The sequence below is a fragment of the Brienomyrus brachyistius genome, chromosome 8 (assembly GCF_023856365.1).
Source record: "Brienomyrus brachyistius isolate T26 chromosome 8, BBRACH_0.4, whole genome shotgun sequence".
Lineage (NCBI taxonomy): Eukaryota > Metazoa > Chordata > Actinopteri > Osteoglossiformes > Mormyridae > Brienomyrus > Brienomyrus brachyistius.
In genome coordinates this window covers 26,659,969-26,685,223 of record NC_064540.1, presented here as the reverse complement: position 1 = coordinate 26,685,223, position 25,255 = coordinate 26,659,969, and the positions used below count along the sequence as shown (strand labels likewise).

Here is a 25,255-nt window from a genome sequence, read left to right as displayed (position 1 = left end):
TACCACCAGTAGATGTGTATCACGTACCGCCCCAAGCCCCCCCCACCCCATCACCTTTACAATCACAATATGACCAGGAGCCTAAGGTTTGTGACTCAAAGATGGAAACGGGTTTATTTTATAACCACAATGTAAATGCGGCAGCATATTAGACACAGTAGCAGGTGGGAAGAAAACAAATGGAGGCTAAGAGAGGGAGGGGGACTTGCGTTCCTTGCAGAAGTTGGCCAGGATATTAATACCCGCTCTCAGAAAGTTCCAGAATGCCAGCATGAGGTATGGCCTTAACTACGGAGGGCTGATCAAGCCTTTTTCTTACAGATTCTTAGACCTCAGGTCTCTTCTGTTTTTTTTGTTTTACCAGTTCCGGGGTACAGTAGCCCTTTACATAGGAGCTGTTGTCAGTTCAAAGAAAAACTCCTTGCCAAGCTGAGGGGTTTGTTCAGGAATGTTCTCTTTTTTTCTACTGAACGTTCTCCATCATTTTCAGCCATTCTGCAAATAAAAGGCAAAAGGGAATGCTTGATCTCTGCTTTATCAATGGAGACAGATAGCCTCAACACAATAATAAAGGCAACGTGTCCCGGGCTGTAGTTAAAAACCATCAATATAGGTCCCTTAACGTTTCACCAAGGTTACACAATACAGGACACGGTGATGATAATGATGATGTTGAGGATGATGATGATGATGGAACATATAAAATTTCATGATGTACATGTATGACTTTTGTGATTTATTCTATGACATTGAGAAAGCTGCGGTGTGTTAACATGGCCATGTTCTCTATGAGTGAATCCAAGTGACGCACCATCAAAGTCGATCTTGCCATCATTGTTTTTGTCACCATCAGCCATGAGTTCATCAATCTCCTCCTCTGTAATGGGCTCCCCAGCAGTGTGCAGGATCTCACCAAACTCCTCTCTGTCGATGAAGCCGTCTGCGTTCCTGGGAGATCAGAACAGAGAGGCTGTATGATTTTCTGTACTTTACTATCATTTATAAATGTGTTCCCAAGCAGTGCGAATGAAAGTGCTTCGGTGTGAGTTTAAAATCTGTGAGTGTTTGTGTTTGTATTGTAGATGCCAGGTGCTTTAAACCTTGTTGTTTAATTCCTTCCAATGGACCCTGTAAGGGCAGGGGAATTCAACTTAGACTTTGCAATAAAAAAGATCTAGATTATATTCACTAATAATAAAGAAAATAATAATAAAACTATTCCAAGAGGGTCCCAAGGACCGTTTGTATAGTTGGTGCGCCCTATTTTCAACTGGACACAAGGGTAGTGTAGGTGAGATTTTTTTAGTAAACCCGGAGGGACAGAGATGTTTCTGGAGGTGGGGGGGGCACATTGAACATCAGTAGAACAAGAAGAAACGTACTTGTCAAAAACACGGAAGAACTCTGACAACTCCTCCTCGCTCTTGCCAGCTTGGTCCTCCTTCAACTGCTGCACCATCATGACCAAGAACTCCTCAAAGTCAATGGTGCCGCTGCCTTTGGGTAGAGCAAAGGTAGACTTACAGAGGCCAAAGCAAAGACTCATGGAAGCACAGACCACGCAGAATAAGTCTTGGAGGAATCACTGACAATTTGCCTCCCTCACTTTTGCTCCTAAACAGCACTTCATTTGACATGAACACCAGTGAAAGTTGAGACTCATTTATTTCTGGACTACTGCAAGACAACATGTGTGACCTGTGACCTTTGGTCAACAAGCGTACCGTCTTCATCGACCTCCTCAATGATGGCATCCAACTCCTCTCTGGTGGGGTTCTGACCCAGCATCCTCATGACAGTGCCCAACTCCTTGGTGCTGATGTCACCACCACCGTCGGTGTCAAACATGTCAAAGGCAGCCTTGAATTCTGGAATAGTTCAGTACCACAATGAGTCAAACAGTTTCAATATTTCCATATAATATCTTAGCTTGATTTCAATAGATACTGAGAAAATAAATAATATTTTTTTCAAACTTTCTCTTTAAGCCTTATTTACTGTTAAATCAGAACTAATTAATTATAACTAAATGTGTGCAATTTCTTTTCCTCCGTGGGTAAAGGGGAATTAACAACTTTCAGGAAACAGTACTATTGTAAAGCACACGTCAGAGAACGGCCATAGTGCCTCCCATCCCATATCACCTCTAATCATCTCCTCGCTCAGGAAAGAGCGGGCGTCTTCTTGGGCGTCAGTTGGCTTGTAGAAGAAAGAGAAAGAGAAAGACATGAGGAAAATACAAAAGGTTAAAAGAGAAAGGAGGGCATTTCTAATGGCGTATTTGACAAAGTCACACTGAGGTGTAATTCTAAAGGGAGAACATCGGTGGTGAATCAACTCCATCTGCATCTGAGCCACCATGTTACTGTTAAGCTCTTTGTTGCCTGTTTTGAGTCCAGATTTTTTGGAATTTGTAAAAACGTCACATGATTGACCTTTTGTTCTATTGTTACCAAAAACATAACTGCTGCAATGCAGCTGTACCACAAGGTATTTCATACACTGCTTCTGCTGGTAAAGGCATCAAAGTATGAGGCTCCATTCCCGATGGAACAGAGATGATTTTGGGGCAAACTGAATCCACATGAAAGTAATACACAGTATCTATAATAAAATAAACCAGACCACTAATAAACAGAAGCTAAAAACCAGAAGAAGTTGTATATTTGTTCATGCACTCTGTAGGTTTGCAGGCGTATTTGATACACATTTTAGAAAACATATTTATCGTCCCATAATCCAAAGATCCCAATTCAAAATCCATTGCATGGCACCTGGTGGCTCTGGCTTCAGAGAAAAAAAATGCCAGGGACCAAAACGATGGGGCCAAAGGAGCAACATCGTCAGATAGGATCTGCTAAATTAAACAAGCGAAACCTCATACGCCTGCTGACACCAAGAGAAGCAAGGAGGCGATGCTGGCATTCTGGCACAGTGTGTCAGTCTCTCTGCAATCTCCCCCTCGTCAGCTCCAATTTGTAACGGTATCCGGCTCTACCCTCTAATACCTGGTCTTGTGATCAGTTCTGCTGCCTGCACTCGCTTGAACACCAGTTTTCCAATCAATCATCCATGCACGCACTCTCGCATTCCCCATCCCCCTGCACACCCATGGATAAAAACAGCGTAACGCTTCGGCAGTACAGCAATTCTGACACTTCATTTCTTTCATAGATAATCGCACCAGTTACAGCAAAATATAATTAAACATTTGGTGGAGATGCATATTCACACCACAAGTTCCCTGGACTGCAGCAGACTGTTACACACACACCATTTCCTGTCCAAGCCACTCACAGTCCCTCATATAATTTACAATCACTCCTTCATGGCATTACACCCCCAAACCCACATACTCAATCAAAGTCATTCTCAGCTAATTGACTACTGCCTATTTGAGTATTGCATTACTGAGCATTGCATTATTGAGTATTGCACTATTACTCCTTTCCCGCTTTTGTTAACCTTATCATTAGCCAGACCAAGCAGTGTTTCTTACAATACCAGCCAATTTCTTTGTCCAAAAAAATTACCTGGAACCTCTCAACATACCAGTAGACAGAAGGGAAACCATTAAGAACACTTCCATTACATGCCCTTGCACTTAAATGCAAAAACACTACCTAACACAATGACTCTAAAAACGCCTTTAATAGATAAGCTTTTAGCTGATCACAAAACACCTATTGAAACAGTGAAATAAAGCTTTTCAGACACACCCTTTAGACCATTACACTAAAGTTAAAAGCTGCCTGGTGCTTCGAGTCACTGCAGAAAGGGAGTGAATGTACAACTCAAATAATACGCCTTCAGCAGGAGGATGAAGAAATGCTAACAATGAAGAGAAAGATGCATATATTCTGTGGCTGGAGGGGTTATAGAGAAGACCTGAGGAAAGGGTGTTATTGAAACTGGTGGAGACAGAGGAGCATGCACACAAATACATGATCAGATACACTGGTGACTAACCGCAAAGACTCACAGACAGATGCACTGACGGACATGATCGAGTATGTACAGACAGACAGATACGACTACGTGGTTGCCATGTGTTCGTTTAGTCGTTGTCTCCATGACTTTCCACAAATCCACATCATGCCCCGACCCAACGGAGCATCTAAATCATCTTCCATGGAAAATCGCTTTGCCCAAAACTTCTACACAAGTCACAAAACCAAAAGTAAAACAGACTGTATAGCTTTCAGGCGGTTTCTGTTTCTTTTATTCGCTTTGGTTCCTCCACAAAGTTCCTTACCATGTTGGCTTGTAATAAAGGTCTTTAGATCAGAGAGAGTGGCTGTAGCAATCACAGGGAAGGACACCTAGAGGCACCCTGCGTACTTCCTGGCCTGATCCACCTGATGCTGGTGCACAACCCCCACTTAAATATGTACTGCACATTCACAGAAGACTCCTAGGATTGGTCATGAAGTGCCCAGGCACAACTTTTTCTCAGCCAATCACAATCTACCTCTCTCCTCCTCTCACTCCCATCCCAAGTCAGGGGGTCATTCTTGTCCACCCACTAGTTCCCCATATTTAGCTAAAGGACGCAACGGGGAGGCTCAATGACATTTGTTTAAAAAAAAGTATTCATATGTTATTTTGGAATAGGTTCAGCTAAGAAGTACAGAGCAGTTGCAGAGACTGCTTCAGAGCCCCAAGGTTTTGGCAGAAGTGAATCAGACCTGAGAAGGAATGTATGTGTTTGTGTTTGTGTGGACTTCAGGATGGTGCATCACTGGGAGGCAGAGACACACAAAGCAATAAAGTCAAACTCCGGAACGTTCCACTTTTTATAAGGAGCAAATCAGAGTAAATGCTATCAAGATGAAAACTGAAAATCCAACACACAGAAGAGGGAAAAGGGAGACTCGGCGGGTGCAGTAAAGAAGTTCGTCTTTTTGAAAAGCTCAACTTACTCACTGGCCTCAGATGACCAGAGCAGCTGGAGGACCAGCAGAGGCACATGGGGCACAGCAGAGGCTGGGAGGGGATGCAGTGCAGGCAGAGAAGCTGAACACTCTGGTACAAAATGAGCCAGTGCGGTAGACTAAAAGGATTCGAGCTACACATGACTTCTGTATGTTAGCAAAGGTGCGGAATTATACGCTATGCCTTTTTTTTTTTGGTAAACAAGAACATTGCTGAAGATGGAGGACCACTTCAGCGAATAAAGCACTCATACAAACGATCCTGAGCCAGCTGGATTTGCCTACTGGTCCCTGTTGCAGGCTACACGCTTGTTTCCTGAGCATGGCCCGAAACAACTGCATAATGACAGAAGTGATGGGAAATCGTGTCATTATACTGTAAGAGACACAAAACAGGAGTAAGCATATTCTGATGATTTCATAACAAGTGAAAAACATTTCAGCTCAGCAAATAAGAAGCCATTGGCTGTGACTCTATGCCTCATTATTCACAAATCATGGTTCCTGGGCCCCCAAAAAAATGTTTGTAGGCATCAGCAATAAATATCTTCCCCCCAACAAACATCTCCTTTCCCACTGATCAGGCTACACATAGTAATTTCATATACTTGGGTTTAGTTTGCAAAACATCTATCCTTTCATTAGTAGAAATGATAAGGCATGTTGATGTATACCGGGACCATATGTGTTCAGAGAGGAAGCACAGCAACTATTTTCTGTAGCCCTCCATACATACTAAAACAAACGTCTGACAATGCAGGTCTGAATAAAGACTAGCTAGTAGAAAGAGCAATACCCAGAGAAACCAGTTGTGGTGTCTTGGTTTTAACAAATAGCGCGTGGCTCACTTTGGGAAGGACCTGAACTGCTTAGAATGTATCACAGAAATTCTGTGATGTAGAGGCAATCCAATATCTCGAGATTTATCAAACTGGATTTCAAAGTGTAGCAGTACATCAGGTCAAGCAGAATCCTTCAAGTGTCAACAATCTTTGTTTTAAGCATGCAGTTGCTTTCCAAATTACCAGCTAAATGGTAATTTCACTCTTTAAGCAACAGGTCAACCCTGGTGATTGACCGACCTTGAACTAAGCTTTATGGAGTTTGGGCACCAATGCGGAATGCTTTCAGTTCTTCCACACCGAATTCACTTAGAGAGCAGCCATTATTGCTTTCTGCTTCTTTGTTTGTGTCACAATAAAGATGGACTTTAATGGCATTTCAGGCATGAGCTCAGTCAGCCCCTGACAGCACCCTGGTCACTTGACAAGCCAGCATGTATCGCTTTTCTGATATCAGCACAAATCTGCATAGCACAGTCGTAATTATTGAATTATATTTTCCTTCAAACTATTACGGATTTAAACACTAATCTAAAATATCTTCCTTTTCAATCATTATTTTTAATACTAATGTTCTTAGCAAAGGCTCCTGGTACAATTGAACATTCATATTCTTTTTGGTGGGGCCTTTTTCATAAAAAAAATTTAATTAAATTAATTTTGAGTACATATCCATACAGACCTGACTGACACTCTTTAATCTTGTTACCTGGAGAGGGAAAAATTGTTGGGGTTACATTGTTTTTTCAAATAATGAGTATAGCTTTTGTTGGATTTTTTTTATTTTTGAAGGTAAAATACATGATTGATCTTCTCTTCCACAGTGATGCACATATATGTAAGCTAGCATGGCCAAATTCGAATGAAACATAATATGTATAATCCATTATTTGTGCGCCATTACTTCTACAAATCGTGTTGATGGTGTGTTCCAACACCACAAGCAGAGGGGTGGATCCTAGCAACACCTTTATCTGCATATGACATAAATGTTTATGATTATCATCAGTGCATTACTCACAGGGAAACTGGTCAAATATTCCCAGTTTGCAATGTCACCCTGTGAAATGAATGGAAGACCAAAGGCCGTATGCATTCCCAGCATTCCCATCAGTTTCTGAACGCCTTCAGTTACACCTCGTCGGCGAATTGCCAGTTAATCTACACATCTCCGATCATCAGCCACTTGTATTTGCTGTATGAATGCATGTGTTAGGCTATCCCATCTATTGTGCCATAAACTGATAATACTGCCTCTGTTTTGCATGTTTCATTGTTGTGTTTGTAGGGTTAGTCTTCCATCTGGTGTCATTTCTATCTACTCATGGGTATAACTTTGTATTTTATAATTTCTTAGCCGCTGTACTTCTCTGTATTCTAGTATGAATACTTCCATACTCCCTGTAAGAGGCATTAAGCTTGCGTGCTCTCCCCAGAGCACTGGAAAGTGAATGAGCCATTCCCTCTGGCATCCTGGCACCTAACCCCATTCAGCTTGAGTGACAGCTCCAGATGGTGCTCAGCCCCTCCTCTGGTCTGCTCCCCCCCCACAGAGAGCCATATCTTCTGCATGCTCTATTCATAGACATTCCCAAGAAAAGCAGATGAGCCCTGGAAGCTAAACCAAGACATTTCAAACTAAATAAGGAGAAAGGAGGGGGACAGCCCTGCCAACGTCAAGGCATGACCCAGATCTTCTACCCATCAGAAGCCAATTGGATGTTCTTGGGGTGCAGTCAGAGGGGTATTTATAGACGGCATCAGACCTAACAAGTCGCCCCACACTGAACAGCGGAAACACAGTCTGTCCCACAGGTGTTATGATTAGATTCAAAGAAAAAGACAGGAAAAAGCATTAATTTGATGCTTTTGTCTTGTTATGTTTGTACCAATAAACAATTTATGAAGAGTGGTATTGGAAGGAGAGAGAGAGAGAGAGAGAGCTGAGGAGGAGTGAAAACTTGACCCCACCAGCTTCCAAGGCATTTCATAAAAGAATTTATAAGCGGAGGGATCTATGTATGAGCATAGTTACACCATAAACAAAAAAAAACAAAATAATATTTTCAGTTTGACTTAATATGATTGATTCGACATTAAATATTTCAAATATTGTAATGGATAGAGAGCATTACAGAGAAAAATGCCGGAATAGCAACCAACCACCTCTCCAAAAAAAGGAAGAAAAAAACAGTAATAAAAGAAACACCTAAATTACTGTCCCCAAGCGGAAATGTGAAACTGGTCTGAAGATTTCTCACCATCTTTAGGAATGATGTGGTTTTCCTTAACTGACACTCCACAAAGACAATGCAACACAAATGGTTTATAGTCTTGCTACTGCTCACTGAATAAGATGTTATCAGTCCACTGGAAAACAGGTGCATCAATCACACACAAATTATGAATAAATTTAGTCCCTGATCATGCTGAATACTAATAAAAGGTAACATTAATTTCTTCAAAAGACCTGTCACTGAAGGCCTACTGCAGTAAATAATACACTAAACATGATCATTCTACGAAGCAAAACCAACATCAGCACAAGCTTAAGTTTGAACTGAATGAACTGAAAGAGAAAGTGATTGTGCATATTTCCAGGTTCAAGTCTCACTGAGGACATTGCCATAAATACAACCTACAAGAGTATTCAAAATGAATGTACTTAATGCAACATTAATTGGCAAACATATGACTGTTCAACACCAATATACGGGTGTTTGTAATAGTAAGTAATGATGCAATTCTTGTGCCTAGAAATAACCTCATCTCACTGGCTACTTTATTTCACTATTTATTCACTGACACTATTGTATTTATTTTTACTGTTCTTTGCTGCTGCATTAATTATTGCCACAGATTATACACTCAGATACTATATATATGTAGTCTTAAGTGTTAGGCCCCATTGTCTTGTTCTGTCCTGTGTTTTCGACCTTGTCTCAGATCCCATCATCCATATGTTTGTATATCTCATCATGTCATTATATGATCTATAAAGCTCACTCAGCTTCTCTTGTGAAGTTGTCAACTTGTACTACAGTAAAATCCTGTTATAGTGGACTCGCTTATAATATAATATCGTCTATAATGGATGAGGTCCGCTGGTCCAGGCCGCGCACCTTTAAGAACATGCAGAAAAAGCATCATATATAGCGGACTCGCATATAATGGGATTTCGCTTATAATGGGCAAACAATTTGGTCCCCAGGGCCGCTTTTAGCTGTAGTTTTGTTCGGCTATAACGGACATGCAGGCTCCGCTTACAAGGCGCGTGACCTGCCGGTGATATCCAGCGCAGATACGTAATCGGAATTATTAATAGTCATGCATCAGGCCAGGTAAAGTTGGATTACTACATGTATAATATAATAATCTATACCATAAATGTGTCTGCTGGACTGTGGCATGAGTAAATGGTGTCCTGTAGTTGTATTCTGGGCATACAGCAACTCTGGCTGTAATGGACTTTGTATTTAACAGACTGTTTTGCCAGGTCCCTTGAAGTCCGTTATAACGGGATTTTACTGTAATAATACTGCAGGACAGAAACAACCTGGATCCGTTCTGGATGCCACTTATATTTCATTTTATTCATTTTTTAGATATGTTGTCCAGGGCAAGAGAAACAAATTAAATTAAATTCCACAGCTTTCATTTAACCAATAAGTCAGAAAGAAAAACACTGGTAATACTCATGTACAGGATCATGGAAACAGGTGGGCATGTACCCCGCAATATTTAATTTGGAATTATAAATTATTAAGTTGTGTCCCCTGCAATATGAAGCTCTCTCCTACATGTTTGCTGACATATGTTCAGATCATTGTTGTTAGTGCACCAATTAATATAGTTTTACTCAGAATCTATAAGGAACATCTCCACCCCCGGATGATCAGTATCACTGGTCATTGTAACTCATTGTGACCAATTCAGAGCTTTACTTGGCCAAAAGCCAGCAGACACACTGAGTCAAAGATCGCGGTGCCCTTATCAGGACTGTTCTTCACCTTCTCACAGCACCAAGGATTCGGTTTAGAGAAAAGTTTGGAAGGAACGACCAGGGTGACATATCTGGTCTCTGCCGCCCCATCTTGAAATTTGTGGAAAACCGAGCATTAAAAACAGAAAAAAGTGGAGTAACTCAGTACGTGATCATACATATTAAGAAATATGAATTTTGCTTTAAAAATATGAACATATCAATGGACAAAATTAACCCAACATGAGTGGGTTAACTATATATCTACACTTGTGGTCAACAGGTTGTCTGGACTCACTACTAAGGTAATTCAATTTCAATGAAAGGTTACAGATCTAAAGCACGATACATAGAAATGCAGAAAAATGAAAGGCACTTGAAAAATGTTACGAGTTCCACAGTCAGTTGTGGCTTGGCTTGGTTTTCCTGGTAAACATGTAACACTGAAGGTCATTTGATCTCTTACTGATAATTTTTCAGGAAAAAAAAATCTAGTTCTTTGCTCATGGTGCTGCAACACACTTCGATTTAGGCACCTAAGTAGATGGATAACCCACATAACCAAATCTATTACTTTTAACACAACACCAAATTAAATGAATCAATCTATAATAAAAAACCATAAACAGATTTTAGTTCATAGTCTCCACTGAAATACATGCAGTGTTGATGGCAAAATCAGTGACAAGATACTGAACAGGAAAGTGTATGCTTTTAGATTTTAAATACTGTCCGTAGTCCTATCAGTAATCTTATTATTTATGTAAACATACTTTGTCTCTTACTTCACAAAATTCTGACAAGATCAACATTTAAAAAATGCAATTTCCGCACAAGTGGTTTCCCGCCAAGTAACATAAACTCTAGATATCTATAAAGGCTAATAATGAGCACTGCAGTGGTGGCCTCTAGTGGCGAGAAAACTCAACTGAACAGAAGGAAGTTGCCAAGCATTTAATTCAAGAAAAGTTGAAAACATGTTAATAACAAGAAACATGATATAGTATTTAAACGTAACCAAAGAACTTTTTAATGATTTTCATCACGCCGTTCCTGTGTAAGTTATGTCTGTCAGATCCCCAGAGTGGTAAGAGAACCTGAGCTGCTGATCTTCTTGAACCTGTTAGCAGCCGCTATCGCTATGTAGTTCTTCTGCCAGGCCAAAAAGAAATACACACTGTGTAAGTCTAATAACCAGCAATGGGCAAAGTAACAGTTAAAATTCAATAGAGTATTTATTGTGAAAGTAAAAGAATTTGATTTCCTCTGAGTAAGTAAAATGCCCACCTTCCAGAGCCTCCTGGTGATGTACTTCTTAAGTTGGACCTGCGATTTGAGGACAATATTGTTGTGTTTGGCTTTTTCGGTAATGTTGCTGAGCCAAGGGTGCTTCAGACACTGTGTTGCACTTAGACGTCCACTGCAACACAAATTTGTAACGTGCAACTAGCTGCTTTAATAAATCTGATTTAGCAAAATCTAGTCAGTTCCCAGTCACAGTGACCCTGAACTGAAGTAAGTATGGAAGATGGGTGGATGCTGAATTAGCCTCTGTACCAGTCCAAGATCAAAGTTTTCCTACTTCCGACCCTTACAACCTAACATGCTTGACATAATTCCTGGTTATCTTACAAACCTCCTTTCTCGGATGAGCAGGTTGGAAACAAAATCTTTGGCTTCAGCTGAAACATGCTCAAAGGCCTCCTCATCAAAGTACCAATTTATCGTCAAGACATTGTTGAGGGTCTGGCTGTCATCGTCACCCAAGAATGGGGACAGACCACTCAGCCTGCAGGAAGGTAAGAAAGGGAACAGGACCACGTGGCAAATCAATTTTTCACCTTTCTGTGAAAATTGAAAAACCCTTACAAAAGTCACTTGGTCCACACATATAGAGCTGTGACTACAATCGAACCCACAGTGCTGGAGGTGCCTGGCAACAGTGTTACCTACTGAGCAGGAATCCAAAATTACTGTGCATTGTATTAAAAACAAAAAAATCATATATTTATTGACATATATATATATATATATATATATATATATATATATATATATATATATATATATCAATTATTTAAGCCACTTTAAAAACTGCATTTTGATCAAAATGCCAGTCATAATTCACCGTCATTGTAAGCCCTGATCAGAAATGCAATTCAATTCATTAAAACCAACTGTAAAGTTGTATAGCCGATGTGACATTGACTCACAGCATGTAGGTGACCACCCCGACCGTCCACATGTCAGTGGGGAAAGAGACAAAGTCAAAGTTAACGATTTCTGGAGCCAGAAACTCTGGCGTTCCAAATGAGACACGCAGCTTTTCTCTAGGCTTGTACCTGATAAAAGTGGAGAAAAGGAAAGTGTAGCAGAGGAAAGTAAAGAGAGAATGAGCAGAAAAATGTAAGGAATGAAGACAGTCACAAGTTAACATCTAAATACCATGTGGAACATTGCACAGTTTGGTCTTGATCTGTTGGGTATAAATTTGATTTAAAATTTAAGAAATACTTCATATGGTTGAAATGGTTGTTTCAAAATTATATGCTGATGTAACTTCTAAGTGTGAAAGGAACATTCAAAGTGGTCTTATATGGTCATTACAATACACAGACATGTGTTGATGCAGGGGCCTTTTCCAGAATGTGTATCTATGACACAGACTCCCCCCATCCTCCCACAAATACACTCACTGTGAACCATACAAAGAGGTTTATGACAACCTTGGAAATTGAAACCATACCTCCTAGCCAGTCCGAAGTCAATGATCTTCACCTGGTGTCCAGTGCAACTCAAACAGAGAATGTTCTCAGGCTTTAAAGAAACAGAAACCAGTAATAGTGATTCTTCATTGATTATTCTGTCCTACAAGATAGGTAAAGTGATGATGAAAGCTCACCTTAAGGTCCAGGTGTAGGACATACATCTGGTGCATGTATTGAATGCCCTGACAGATTTGTTTCACATAGATCATAGCGTCAAGCTCAGTCAGAGGTGAGCTCTCATCCACAATCCTCTCGAAGAGCTCCCCTCCCTCTACACTGTAGTCAAGGCCAAAAAGAGAGATTACAGGAGACTCATGACTCTTGGTCCTGGCCTTCGTACTCATAGGTGAGGAAGATGATGACTTACTATTCCATAATCAACACCACTTCGTTCCTGGCTTCGTAAGCATCGTACAACTGGATGACATTAGGGTGGCTCAACTGGTTCATCACCTGTATCTCATTTAGTGCCGTCTCCTGGACACACAACACACAAAGCAGTCTAAAAGATGATCAGGTTGCTTACTTTACATAATACAAACCAATAATGCACTCTACACCTGGGATATACGTAGGACTGAAAACGACATACAGATTTATGAGAGAATGAAATGATCTCCCTCAAATATAGAGGAAGACAACAGATAGAATGTAAAAATAGATACTGTAGCATTACGCTATTTAAAAACCGGTGCTTTTAACATTATGTAGGAACTTCTAGAATATGGGCATTAGTATTTCTATATATTTATGTGTACTGTACAATTGCACTGCCCTGTTTGCTCTCCTGTACTATGTTTTTTTCATATGCTGTATTAACTCCATTTACCAGCATGCTTTGGGGGTTCAATTGACGTCACTGTTGATCAATGATAACTGGCAATGTCTAATGCCCGCCAAATCGTGTGGAGGGGGTTTACGCCTGAAGAAAAATATTGACGGTTGAGGAGAGGAGCTGTAACGAATCGTTACGAGTATAACGTTACGAGTATTCAGCCGTTCAAGGATTCGGTGCTGACAGTAACGAAATGACTGATCAAACCACAAATTTGGCACTCGCCATGCAGACTGTTGTTTATGGCAGTTCAAGCTGGCATGCAGTTGCAGCTGGTTTCCATTATCTGAAGCCTGCGCTCATTGCCTATATGCTGTATGGCCCACATATGAGTCTGATGGAGGGGGGGGGCTGGGTCACTGCACTGACTGGCCAGGGTAATTAGTCGCCCATCACCATTCTGACGACAGAAGATATACATACGACCAGTGACCGAGTGGCCAGCTGATTAAAGAGAGACGTAGCTGGCTATCAGCTTAAAAAGTACAAATGATCATGTTCCATAACAAGAACCACGATCTTTGTTCAAAACTGTATAATAAATAGCTAATAGCAGCTTGACAGCACATTGACTTCTGGGTTGACTGACTGTATGATAAGCCTATATAATTACGTAACTGTTAGAATAGACCTATTGTATAAATATTCATAACAGAAATGACAACATTCAGATTTTTCTTTCTTATAATCTTTATTCAGTAGGCTGTATTTTCTATATAGGCTCTCAATTTTGAGAAAGCAATCGTGATTGCAGTTCTTACAACCAGCAATAGCATCATGTTTCAAATTACCCACACTAATGCGACACTTCTAAGCATTGTAGGCTTACGGACCATGGTACAATATAAGAAGCAGCATTCATTATTGTATGCATAGCCAACCCTAGTAGTAATGAGTATTGGGTAACGAGTATTAAGTAAAGAATACTGGAATGCAGAGTACTCGATAGTAACGATTACTCAAAAGTAATGGATAACCACATCACTAACTAAGGTAGCTTGCGTGAGGACTTGCTGAATCGTTCACCAGGTTAGTTGCCTGATCACCGCTAGCCTAGCTCCACCGCTAACGTTCCCGCTGTCTCGGAAAGCAGTCGACATTTCAGAGGATTTACTATGTCGTCGGGACACGGCAAGCTGGCTGCAGATTTGGAGGTTGGCAGCATCTTGCTGGATGGACAGTCCCACAGTTAGACTGCTGCGTCACTCTGCGTTTCTACGATCCGATTCACCTGACCTGGACGGTGATTCTTAGTGTTGGGCGGTATACCGGTTCAAAACCATTTTTTATTATTGTTATGATATGAATTTTTCTTATACCACAATACCGGATTAAATAGCCTACACAACGTTCGGAAAGTGGCGCAGCTGGAAACTGTTTAAGGGGGGACCTTTTTCACTGCTGCACCACTAAAAATGTACCACGAAAGAGGAGGAATCGATGCTCCAGGCTTGAATCGTGTGCGGCTGGAGCAGTTGTTCAAGGGTACTCTTGCTCATAACCTTGTGGCTTTGCGCATGCGTATGATGCACACTTTACAAGGTCCGCCTAATTTTTCGCAGCTAATGTGGAAGGTGACAGAGGAAGATCATTGGGTAGGTGCAAGAGAGATTGCAAAGGTTTCCGCTGCCACGGCTACCGTTCCTCACATTCCTGTGACTGCGGCTGTTGCTGTTCCCCATCTGCCTGTGGTTTTGGTGACATCTGAGGTAGACAGTTTGAGGAAAGAGGTCAAGGAGTCTTTAGTGACAAGACTCTTCACTGCTGCTACTGTGACTCCCGCCACTGCACCAGTCTGACAGTGTGATGTAGGCCAGACCACAGAAACCACTGCCCCAGTTGTTTCCACAAAGACTGCTTCTTTGAGCTTGCTGAAGTCTACTGCATCCTCTCTTTGGCCTGGCATTTTCTGCTATAGGTGTGGGAAGACGGTCACACTAAACGAGAGTGCACACATTCTGAGTACCTGAGATTGGCGAATAAAAAGTTGGTAAAAAAAAAAAAAAAAAAAAAAAAAAGGGTCAAGCAGCAGGGAAACTTTCCAGAAGCCCAGTGAGGGAACGGCACCGAGCTCTATCACGCGAAACATGTTCTGCCCATTGCTGACCTCCAATTAAAGTCGGCCAGTAAAACGTATAGCGCATTTAGTTCGCGCTTATAATTGCACCCCTAATGAGGCTACTGGGTACTCGTCCGATTTTCTTATTTTTGGTCAGGAGGCTAGGCTCCCTGTAGATGTCTGTTTTGGTGTTTCAGCAGATAACTCATCGCCCTCATCACACCTAAAGCAAGTGGAAAGAATGAAGCAAGAGTTGCAGGTTGCTTTTCAGTTGGCTCTTGCCTCAGCTGACAAGCTTAACCAGAGCAATAAAGTGCATTATGATCAGAAGATCCTGTATCACGGTCTTAGTCCTGGGGATCAAGTGTTGATTCAAAACCTTAGCTTAAAGTGGAAGTAAAAAGTGTCTGATAGATGGGACTCTTGTCCTTACATAGTAGATAGTCAGTTTTCTAATCTTCCTGTGTACCGTTTGAAGCCTGTTGATGGTAATGGACCAGTCAAGGTGATGCATCATAACCACATCTTGCCTCTGTGACAAGAGGTTAGGTTTGGTCCTGTGGTTAATACCAATCCAGCTCCGTGCTCAAGGGCTGTGAGGCACAGGAGGGCCAAGGAGAGGTGTACAGCTGTTGAGACAGAGGTGCCTCCTGTAGTTCCTAGGCAGTGTAACTCCTCTGATTCAGAGTCTGAGTTTGGCTGTTATATTGAGGATGGAGAAGTCAAGAACTCAGTGCTCCTCTGACTACAACCACCTAGAGTTTCCATCCACTGGAGTCCAGCTACACTGCGCTATGTGTCTCTACTACACCCAGAAGCCCTAGGTTAGTGCACACACTTAGTGATGGAGTGGCTGCTCCCTTAGACACCAAGTTCCCAGTGAAATGTAGTACTCCAGAGCTTAAAACTTCCATCCTTCCTCACCAAAACCAGTGCTGCCAACCACAACCAAAAAAAAACCTGTCTTCTCACTCTCATCGTTATTTCTCTTAAGGCGTAAGCCCCCTCTGCGCGCTCGTAATTTCACGGGCATTAGACATTGACAATTATCTTTGGTCAACAGTGACGTCAATTGAACCTCAAAACATGCTGGTAAATGGAGTTAATGCATTATTTAAAAAAAAAAAACTGTACAGTACACAGAAATATATAGAAATACTATTGCCCATATTTTAGAGGTCCCTACAATTATAATGCAGAACTGCACACATATTTTATGCATTTATGAGTTACTAAACTTTTTGTGTGTCGTCTGCTGGCCTTTGTGTGTTATATGTGACTTTTGCAAAAAACAATACTCTTTAATTCTTTATGCGCACCCCGCGATACAGGCCTATCAAAACCACAATGGCGAAAGTCACAATGCTGAAGGGTTGACTGTACTTACAATAAAGTTATATCCTCTTCCCAAAACTGTGACACTACAATATGAATAAAGGAACCTGAATGTAAGAACAGGACACACACCTTCTCTTTAGCATTCCGTGCTGATATGATCTTTGCCGCCAGCTTCAATCCAGATGTTTTTTCACTGCACATGTGCACTCGGCCAAAGCGCCCGCTGAAGCAGAAATGACAGCAGCACTGTCAAATGGGCGCTTTGCCATGCTATGGTACAGCCACATGTGGGCAGCTGTACCTTAGAAAGTCACTCTGTTCTCCCTAAGAATATTCACTTCCTTCTATGCTAAACATAAGCAGTTTATCTTGTTTGATTTTATATCGCTATAAATTAAAAATGCAACTAATAACAGCCTGCATCAAGTTTCATTTGGATGATACTGTTTTATTTTGTGCTATAATTATTATGTATTAGTCTGAACCTTGCAGATCTTTTGTAACAATATACTAATGTTAAGAGAACTGATAGAATACTAGTCTTGTGAGACTGTATTGTCATTTGTCCTTATTATGTCAGGATATAATGAACATGCAAAATGCATTGCATGTAAACTTTTATTTATAGCATGTAATTATATAATTAGCCTTGACAGATTATAGTCACTATTAGATATTCTGCACTGGTGAACTGGTGAATGTGAAATACCTCATCACTATAGTAGTGATTCCCAACCCAGTCCTCTGGGACCTACACAAGGTCTGCATTTTTGTTCCCTGCCAGTTCCCTGCCAGATGGACTGTCTGCGGATCCCCAAGGAGCAAATTAGGACACGTTGCTTTATAGTAATCAGTATATTGCATCAATATGGACAAAGATGTGCTTCATAGGATCACTACCAAAGTGTTGATTTTAAATGAATCCTTGCTAATGTAGTTCTGCTAAATGATGGAGTAATTGATAAGGGTTAGTGTCAGCACTGTAGCTGTCACTATCACAAGGGGATCAGCATGGCATTCCTCTGCGACTCCATGGGGTCATAACTTACCCCCCCAGAAGAGATTGGGTGTCGATGGTAAAGGACTCGGCGGGTTGGCTGGGCCTCAGCGATACAATCCGATGAGGGAAAGGCGCAGGAAGCGGAGGGTCGTCATCTAGGACACGGAGACGGCATCAGCATTAGCATCTCGCCGTCTATGCTTAAAGCACCAGGAGGCAGGTATAGAGTCTGTCTGTTCTGAACAACGAGCTGCAGCCTACTCTGAAACCGTGCCATAATGTATCCCTCTTAGTATGTATGTCTGTCACAATTCAAATCAATCTGTAAAGATTTTGGTCCTAACCGAGCGAGAGATAGGCCAGAGAGCACTGTCAGACAAGATACTTTGATACAGCTTTTTGTGGAACAAAATAATCAAATCTTGGGTACACAAGTCCGTTTATTTATTCATTTTTTGATAGCCCACTAGGACAGAGTACGAAATGAAAAGTTTCATGTTTACTGTCTATACTAGATCTGATAAATTGTGAAATGAAAATCTAAGGCCGCGATATTAACAGAAAAATTAGTTAAGATACTTTTAATATCTATCTAATCATATCATATCCAATTTAACTTATGTTTATTTATTTACTTGCATTATCTTATTCTATATGGATGCTATGCTCTGAGACTAGTTTTAATCAACAACAAGTAGTTTTAATCAGGTTTGGTGACCTTGTTAGTCTTCTAGTTTGGGTTCCAGATTGCAGTGGAAACATAAGTAAATCCAGGAAGCTTCTGCCTTGTCTTTGCTCGTCACAGTGTTAGAGAAGCAGCACCTGTGCCACGATGGGAGCACTTTCACTTATCACATTATAATTTGCACATGCTTGGGCGATTTTCTAATTTGAGGTGTCGAGCACCCTCAGAAAGCTTTGATCCACAAGGTTTTCCAGCAGTACAATGCTGGCTCTATGCCTCCTCGGGATTCCAGCGGGATCAGCATAAGACCCGTCTCCCATTTCCATGGAGAGGCCATATGGTGACGTAGGCTTCACTGGGACAAGGCCAAGGTGCTGCCCTTCTGAGCCCCTCCCCCCCCCCCCCCCACCGGAGAACAGTCTGGGAGGGGCAGGATGCTTTGCATCCTACGAGGATTATATGATCAAATTCTCAACCGATGCATTTTGGACTTTGTTCCTGAGGTTGCTGCATTGGCTGCTTGATTTCCCTTAAGAGGAAAATGAATGTTTAGTAGTCAGTCATTATTGTGGTTTTATTTGCTCCACAGTCTTATCCACCTTATTTTCAGTGGGACTTTGGTCATAGAATATTTGTGCAGAACATCCATTTACCCATTTCTGGCTGCTATTTCTCTTCTCATCTGCCCGCGAAATTTGTAGGTTAGATGCTACACTGGGCTGAAATTTACAGGAGATTTGTGCATCTGTTATGGATTCTAGGAAAAAGTTTTATTACGTGCGCTGAATGAAGAAGACTCCTAGAGCAAGACTGTCGTGACCATAAACTGCTTACTCGAGGTGAATGTGGGTGTTCAGCATTTTATGACCTGCACCCACCACCAAACAATGATAAACACCTTTGATTAAAAGCCGTGAACTTAAAGAAACTCCCTAGCATCACTTTGCTTTTCTTTTCATTTTGTTCACAGAAGACAAACAGAGGAACCGACCCCAGACTAGTTAAGGTACCTTAACTTAGAGAGCTAGTGAAAGGCAGCTATTGTGGAATTAATATGGTGCTGTTTTGTTTGATCGTTTGATAAAGTATTTTTAACTGTCAGTTATCATTTCCTTTGATTTTTGATAGGTCATGGTTTATGTTTCCTGCTGCTAAAGTGATGACATCATCACTTTGTAATTATGCTTACAATACAGAATCCTTATACTGACATGTACTCCTGCATTGTCTAGTTTGGTCTAAACCGTTTATGTATCTGCTGTATGTACGAGAGCCTGTGGCATCCGGAGATAAGTTCCCCATATGTGCAAACACACTTGGCAAAATAAACCTAATTTTGATGTCGAATGTCAGTTGTCAGAATGGGTTGAGTAATGACAGAAGAAATTTCCAGTAAACCAAACGCAACAAATCAAAATGTAATGACATACCATCAAAACTAAGGCGAGACTGAAAAACAATAGCATGCTAGCATGCACACGTTGTAATGGGCACATAATCTGTGTTGTGATTTAACCTTAGTTTCTGCTAAGTTTGCACTTTAGATTGTTGCCTGTAGCAATATAAACTGCTCACTATAAAAATGGAATTACCACACAAATAAAAGTAATGTAGTTACTTCCAAATTCCAAAATAAGGTGAATAATAATAAATGGTAACACTTTACGTTAACTGCCTTATCAACATGTATTCATTGAACATTCATAAGCAGCATACCTTAACATCCTGATAAGCCTTAACTACTTAATAAATATTAATAACAAACATTATATGATTATATAATTGTAATGTTTGCTATTATCATATAATATTTATCAATGTATATTTATGCTGTTAAGGTGTGTTAGAATGTTAAGGTATACTTACATGCTGCTTATGAATTGTTCTATGAATGCATTATGTAGGTGCACTGAATGTTCTATGAATGCATTATGAAGGCATTACGAAGGTGCTGCTAATGTAAAGCGATAATGCCAGGACAAATTAAGTGAGCAGAACACCTGAGCAGCCTTCCTTTGGCCGTGGTGCTGCACGTAGGCGTAACATCAGAGCATAGGCAGCTCTCGGAGAGACTCAGCTGTTCAGACACATTTTTCTACAGCCGGAATGCACAGATCTCTGTACCTATCACCTTGCAGCAGGTCTGTGGTGGTGCCTTTGGTCTGGGAGGGGCTGTGGGTGCTGGGCTGATTTCAATCTGTATGCTGGAGGCCGCTGAGTGTTTCCTCTGCACTGATCCTGGAGCAGAATTGCCTGCCTTTGCCAGCTGGCTGGGAGAAGCTTCTGAACTCTGCAGCCTGTCAGGTCAGTATAATGTTTACATTTAAACCGTGGCATAACAAACAATAAAAATAAAAGACGTTCAATGACACCATTTTTGTTCATGAAAAGTGCTATAATGATGTGGATAATAACAACAATAGTAATAACTAAAAAAGGAAGTTTATGAATAAACGTTATGTTGGCTTCAAAACATTTCGTATTTCTGGGGAACTTAAAGTGGAGTATATAAACAGTGATTAATGTTCCCATTAAAGTCAATGAATGAAATCTGATTGGCTGTTGCAGGCTCTGCCCAATTTTTTTGCACCTTGAACCACAGACACCTATTGACCAGCTGTGCAAAGTTTGGGGTCACAGCCATCTAAAGTGTGAAAATGGCAGCAGTATAAATTGTACCATTGTAGTCAGTCAGTGAAATCTAATTGGAGGCTCCGCCCACATTTCCAAACCTTGACTGACAGTTTTAGCTCCCATTGACTTTGAATAGATTGGCTGGAGGAGAGGATCTGGGTTCAAGGACGTCCATCACATTAGCCTTATTGTGACCCCGTGACTGTTAGATTGAAGTTTGGTGAGAGCAGCTTCAAATCTTTAACAGATTAACAAATCTTTTAGCAGTTTGAAAATCGTCCCAGTAGAAGTGAAGGGAAAAAATGGGGTGTTCAGTGGGATGTCCCAGTAAGATGGGGGGTGGGACAGCATAGAAAAGCACAAGCATACCCCACTGCTATGGAATGAAGAAGTGTGGAAAATTTGATGATTGGACTGTAGGAGGAGAAGCGTATAGAAAATTTGGGGCGGAGAAGAAAACAAATAACAGTATGTTGGATTTTTCAAGATAAGATAATAATAATAGTAATATAACAATAATAATAACAATAATAATAATAATAATAATAATAATAATAATAATGTAGCAGATTTAAGTCCATCATTAGTAAAATATAAATGTTTTTGGTATTAAAACATTTTCTTGTTTGATATTGCTGAACTTTTATTATATAAAAAAGGTCATGGATGACTGGTTAGAATTATGCCAGTTTGTATTGCTCTCACTGAATGTTAAGCATGTGCTTTTTACAGTTTTGGGAGGAGAGGATGTCTGTGACTAAGAGTGGTATACATAAAAATGCCAGACTGTTACACAAGCAAAGGATTAAACCTGGATGAAGCCAAAGTGACTATAAATGAGACTGACAGAGTTGGGGGCCTGATTTTTATAAATGTGTGAGTAAAGAGCTGTGCTCACAGAGATCGGAGATAAGGTGAGCCAAGGTAATGTATGACAGTCTCAGTAAAATCAATAAATAACATTTGAAAATCCAAATAATAACAGAATATTCACATTAACCACTAAATATTCTAACGGTCCCTGACAACCTTTCTGATCTGTTGTGGAATTCCCCAATCAGGCAATGCATTAACGACATCCTCTGTCCTATCCTATGTAACTTGGATTGTTACATACAGCAAAGCCTTTGACAGTTAACATATCAATTCCGTTCCTCAGGTCCAATATGTCTCTCCTGGTGACCCCCCTGCTACTGTCCAGACTCACACAGGGAATTTCGCACTTTACCTTTGCAGCGACACTGGGCAGCTGCTGACATGCCGGAGCGTAGAGCCTTCGTCTGTCGCTTTGGGAACTGTCAATAGTGACTTCTCTGCGAGCTCGTCTGGCTTTTTTGATTTCTCGGGTTCAGGAATTGTCACCAGCGACGCATTTGGCAAGGAGGCCTTCCTGCTGGCCTTGGGCTCTGTCAGCACACCGCCAGATGTCTCCTTAGCCGCAGCGCACGCCGCTTGCCGCTGCTCCCCCTGACTAGCACTGTCCGTCTTGTTTCTATCTCCCTGTTTGTCTCCAGCCTCCTTCCCCTCTCTAGGCCCCAGCTTTGTCTGAGTTAAGGATTTCCTCCTCCTCCCACTCCTGTCACTCTCTGTCCTCGCAGGTCCTTCCTGCACTTTGGGGACATTGACTCTGGGTGACTGTACTGAGGGTGCAAGCTCTGGTAGGGAGCGTCTTAATTCCTCTCGCTCCGGGGGTCGGTTTGTCTTGTATACCCTCTGACCCTTGATATCCGTCTTTCCCTCTTCATCTGTCTGGTCTGTTGGTGCACCTATGATGCAAGATCAAAGAACAAAATCAAATTTCAATAAGAAACTTCAATAAAGATTTCCTACAATTAGATTCCAGCAACGCACTTTCACAAGAAATAACCGTTTATTTCCCACCTCTTTTGGGTGGCTGTGTATCCCGTAGTGTTACGCTCTGATTTCTGTTTCCCAAATTAAACAGCGCCTCCTGTAGAATGGGTAGAGAAATGACAGAAGAAATTTCCATTAGACCAAAGGCAACAAATCAAAATGTAATGACACACCATCAAAATGAAAGTGAGGCTGAAAAATTAAATACTAAGGGACTAGCATCGGGCAGTGAGGAGCCGGCAAGTGTCAGCAAACTGTAAGGGGATGTAAGCAGTGGAAGAAAGCAAAAACAGAGGACTACTGTGGCTGTTGTACTTTCTTGTACAATGGCTGTTGTACTTTACAAATGATATTTAACCAAAGTTTCTTCAGCATTTAGTTACCAAACAACACAAACCATGCAGACATCTTGAATGGTTTGGATATATTCTTTTTATACCAACCAAACTTTTATATATTTTTAGATGCTCTAATGTACAGTTTCACACTTCACACATTTAATAAATGGCAGGTTAAAAATACTCCATATACTGTAGTACAACAGTGGGACATCCTCTTCAATATAAACCTACAACCTTTTTGTCCCTTGTCTAATTCTGTAACTGCTGTTTAACCACCATGCCATCCGATATTAGCTGAAACATATATCAAGAAGAATAAGCACCTTTCTTTCTGCAGTGGGTAATCCCAGTGGCACTTTCAGGGAGGATGAGGTCCTATTTGGCAGCTCCTTCACAGGTGCAGGTTGGAAACCTGGTTTGCTGGCCCCCTCGCGGCCAGGTGGCAGCCTCCATTTCTCAGGCACAGCTGACACGGGCCCCTGTAAGACAGTGTGCATGGCCAGCACCAGCTTCTCCAGGGCCTCCAGGCGCCGAGCCTGCTCCTCCTGTTGCTGGGCATGCCGCTGGCAGGCGCCGCACTGCGCACACACTGAACGCGATAGCAGCTGCTCCAGTGCCCGGCTCAGAGTGTCCACCTTCTCCTCCAGCGCTGTCATCTCCATACTGCTACTAGAAGGTCTTCTCTCTGACCCCATAGCATGTCGCTCAGAGATATACCGACTACCAGCCACGATACCTAAACTGACAGCAGTGATTTTTAACTCCACCCCCCCTCCCTCACTCACAAATACGCAATACCCAGGTTACCATGGCAGGACAAAGAGAGCAGTTCGGCCACAGTGAACACGTGTCGAGCATGACTCCCCGAGGCCCAGGGACATTCAGCATTATGGAAAAGGCTGATGGGTTGGTACAGCCTGTCAGATGCCAGCGCTATCTCCATCAACTGTACACACAGCTCCAAATATAGGGGCCAGCAGGAAGGACTGGGGCAGGGGGTGTCGTTAGCAGGCTTTGATAACAGAGGTATGTGAGGAAGGCCAAATGAATGTCATGCCTGCTTGGAAGAGGAGGGGACAGATAGTTTTTTCCATTCCTCTCCATTGAACACACAAAAACACTCCCGTGTTTGGATGGAGGACGTAGGAGCTAGGATTTTACCACTAATGGGGGGATTGTGGGCTGGTGTTTATATCTCCCTGATCATAGGAATACAATAGGGGGAAAAACAGAGAGAGGAGGGGGACAACTAAGAGGGTCACTGCTACACAGGCTGTTTTTCTAGGTCCTATTTTAGTTCAGGTCGGAACTCTTGCCCTTAGCAGGGAGTACAATGATTAATGAAAACATGTGTACCTGTAGCTCAGGAGGGCTTCTTGAACACGGTAAAGTTTGTCAGCTTCGTGGAGAGATAGACTTCAAAGGCAACACAGCATATACTCTTGAATATTTGATTTAAAAATAAAAAAAAAACCTTGAGCTTTAAAAAAAAAAAAAAAAAAAAAAAATGTTCTTTACTGGTGAGGCAGATGACAAAATAGGGTCACATTTAAGCATGAACTTTTCAGAACTGGCAGGAAGAGGCATACAGTAAACTGGCACAAGTTTTTGGCTTTAGTAGAAATACTATTTCCATAAGAACAGGAGAAACGCATAAAGCAGACACAGTAAACCACACCAACAGTACTCCTGTTCAGATTGAAAATGAAATGCTGCACGTACACACAACTTCCTGTATCCCCATTTCATCATAGAATCAAAGATAGGAAGAAAATACAAGAATTTAGTTCCCCTGCATTTGTTCCAGATGTGAAAGATGCATATGACAAAGTATAATTTGACATGCTTTAGCCGAAAGTGTCTTTGTGGATAAACCCGACAGGCAGACAAGCCAATTAAGTCTGACATAACATGCAGATACTGCAAGCTAACATTTCTGTGTGAAACTTTCAAAATGTCAATCCTAGATATTTGAAAATCACT

At 41.4% G+C, this 25,255-nt stretch overlaps 2 protein-coding genes across 3 annotated transcripts; both read right to left on the bottom strand.

Moving 5' to 3' along the window:
* Nucleotides 1-87: 87 nt before the first annotated feature.
* LOC125747228 (troponin C, skeletal muscle) lies at nt 88-4,406 on the bottom strand. The gene is made up of 6 exons (XM_049022176.1): nt 4,256-4,406; nt 2,145-2,199; nt 1,725-1,868; nt 1,383-1,497; nt 812-948; nt 88-495 (listed from the first exon to the last, which is right to left on the bottom strand). The coding sequence occupies exons 1-6, from the start codon at nt 4,256-4,258 to the stop codon at nt 464-466; spliced, it is 486 nt and encodes a 161-aa protein (XP_048878133.1). The 5' UTR covers nt 4,259-4,406; the 3' UTR covers nt 88-463.
* mylk2 (myosin light chain kinase 2) lies at nt 4,256-24,116 on the bottom strand. Of its 2 annotated transcripts, XM_049022174.1 has the most exons (13): nt 23,596-24,116; nt 22,959-23,028; nt 22,306-22,843; nt 20,568-20,740; nt 17,808-17,913; nt 16,888-16,981; nt 12,894-13,003; nt 12,661-12,802; nt 12,505-12,575; nt 11,972-12,100; nt 11,395-11,547; nt 11,046-11,178; nt 4,256-10,910 (listed from the first exon to the last, which is right to left on the bottom strand). In XM_049022174.1, the coding sequence occupies exons 1-13, from the start codon at nt 23,965-23,967 to the stop codon at nt 10,830-10,832; spliced, it is 2,172 nt and encodes a 723-aa protein (XP_048878131.1). In that variant the 5' UTR covers nt 23,968-24,116; the 3' UTR covers nt 4,256-10,829. The 2 variants fall into 2 exon arrangements, with proteins under 2 accessions (XP_048878131.1, XP_048878130.1); XM_049022173.1 differs by having other exon boundaries at nt 4,256-11,178.
* Nucleotides 24,117-25,255: the final 1,139 nt, after the last annotated feature.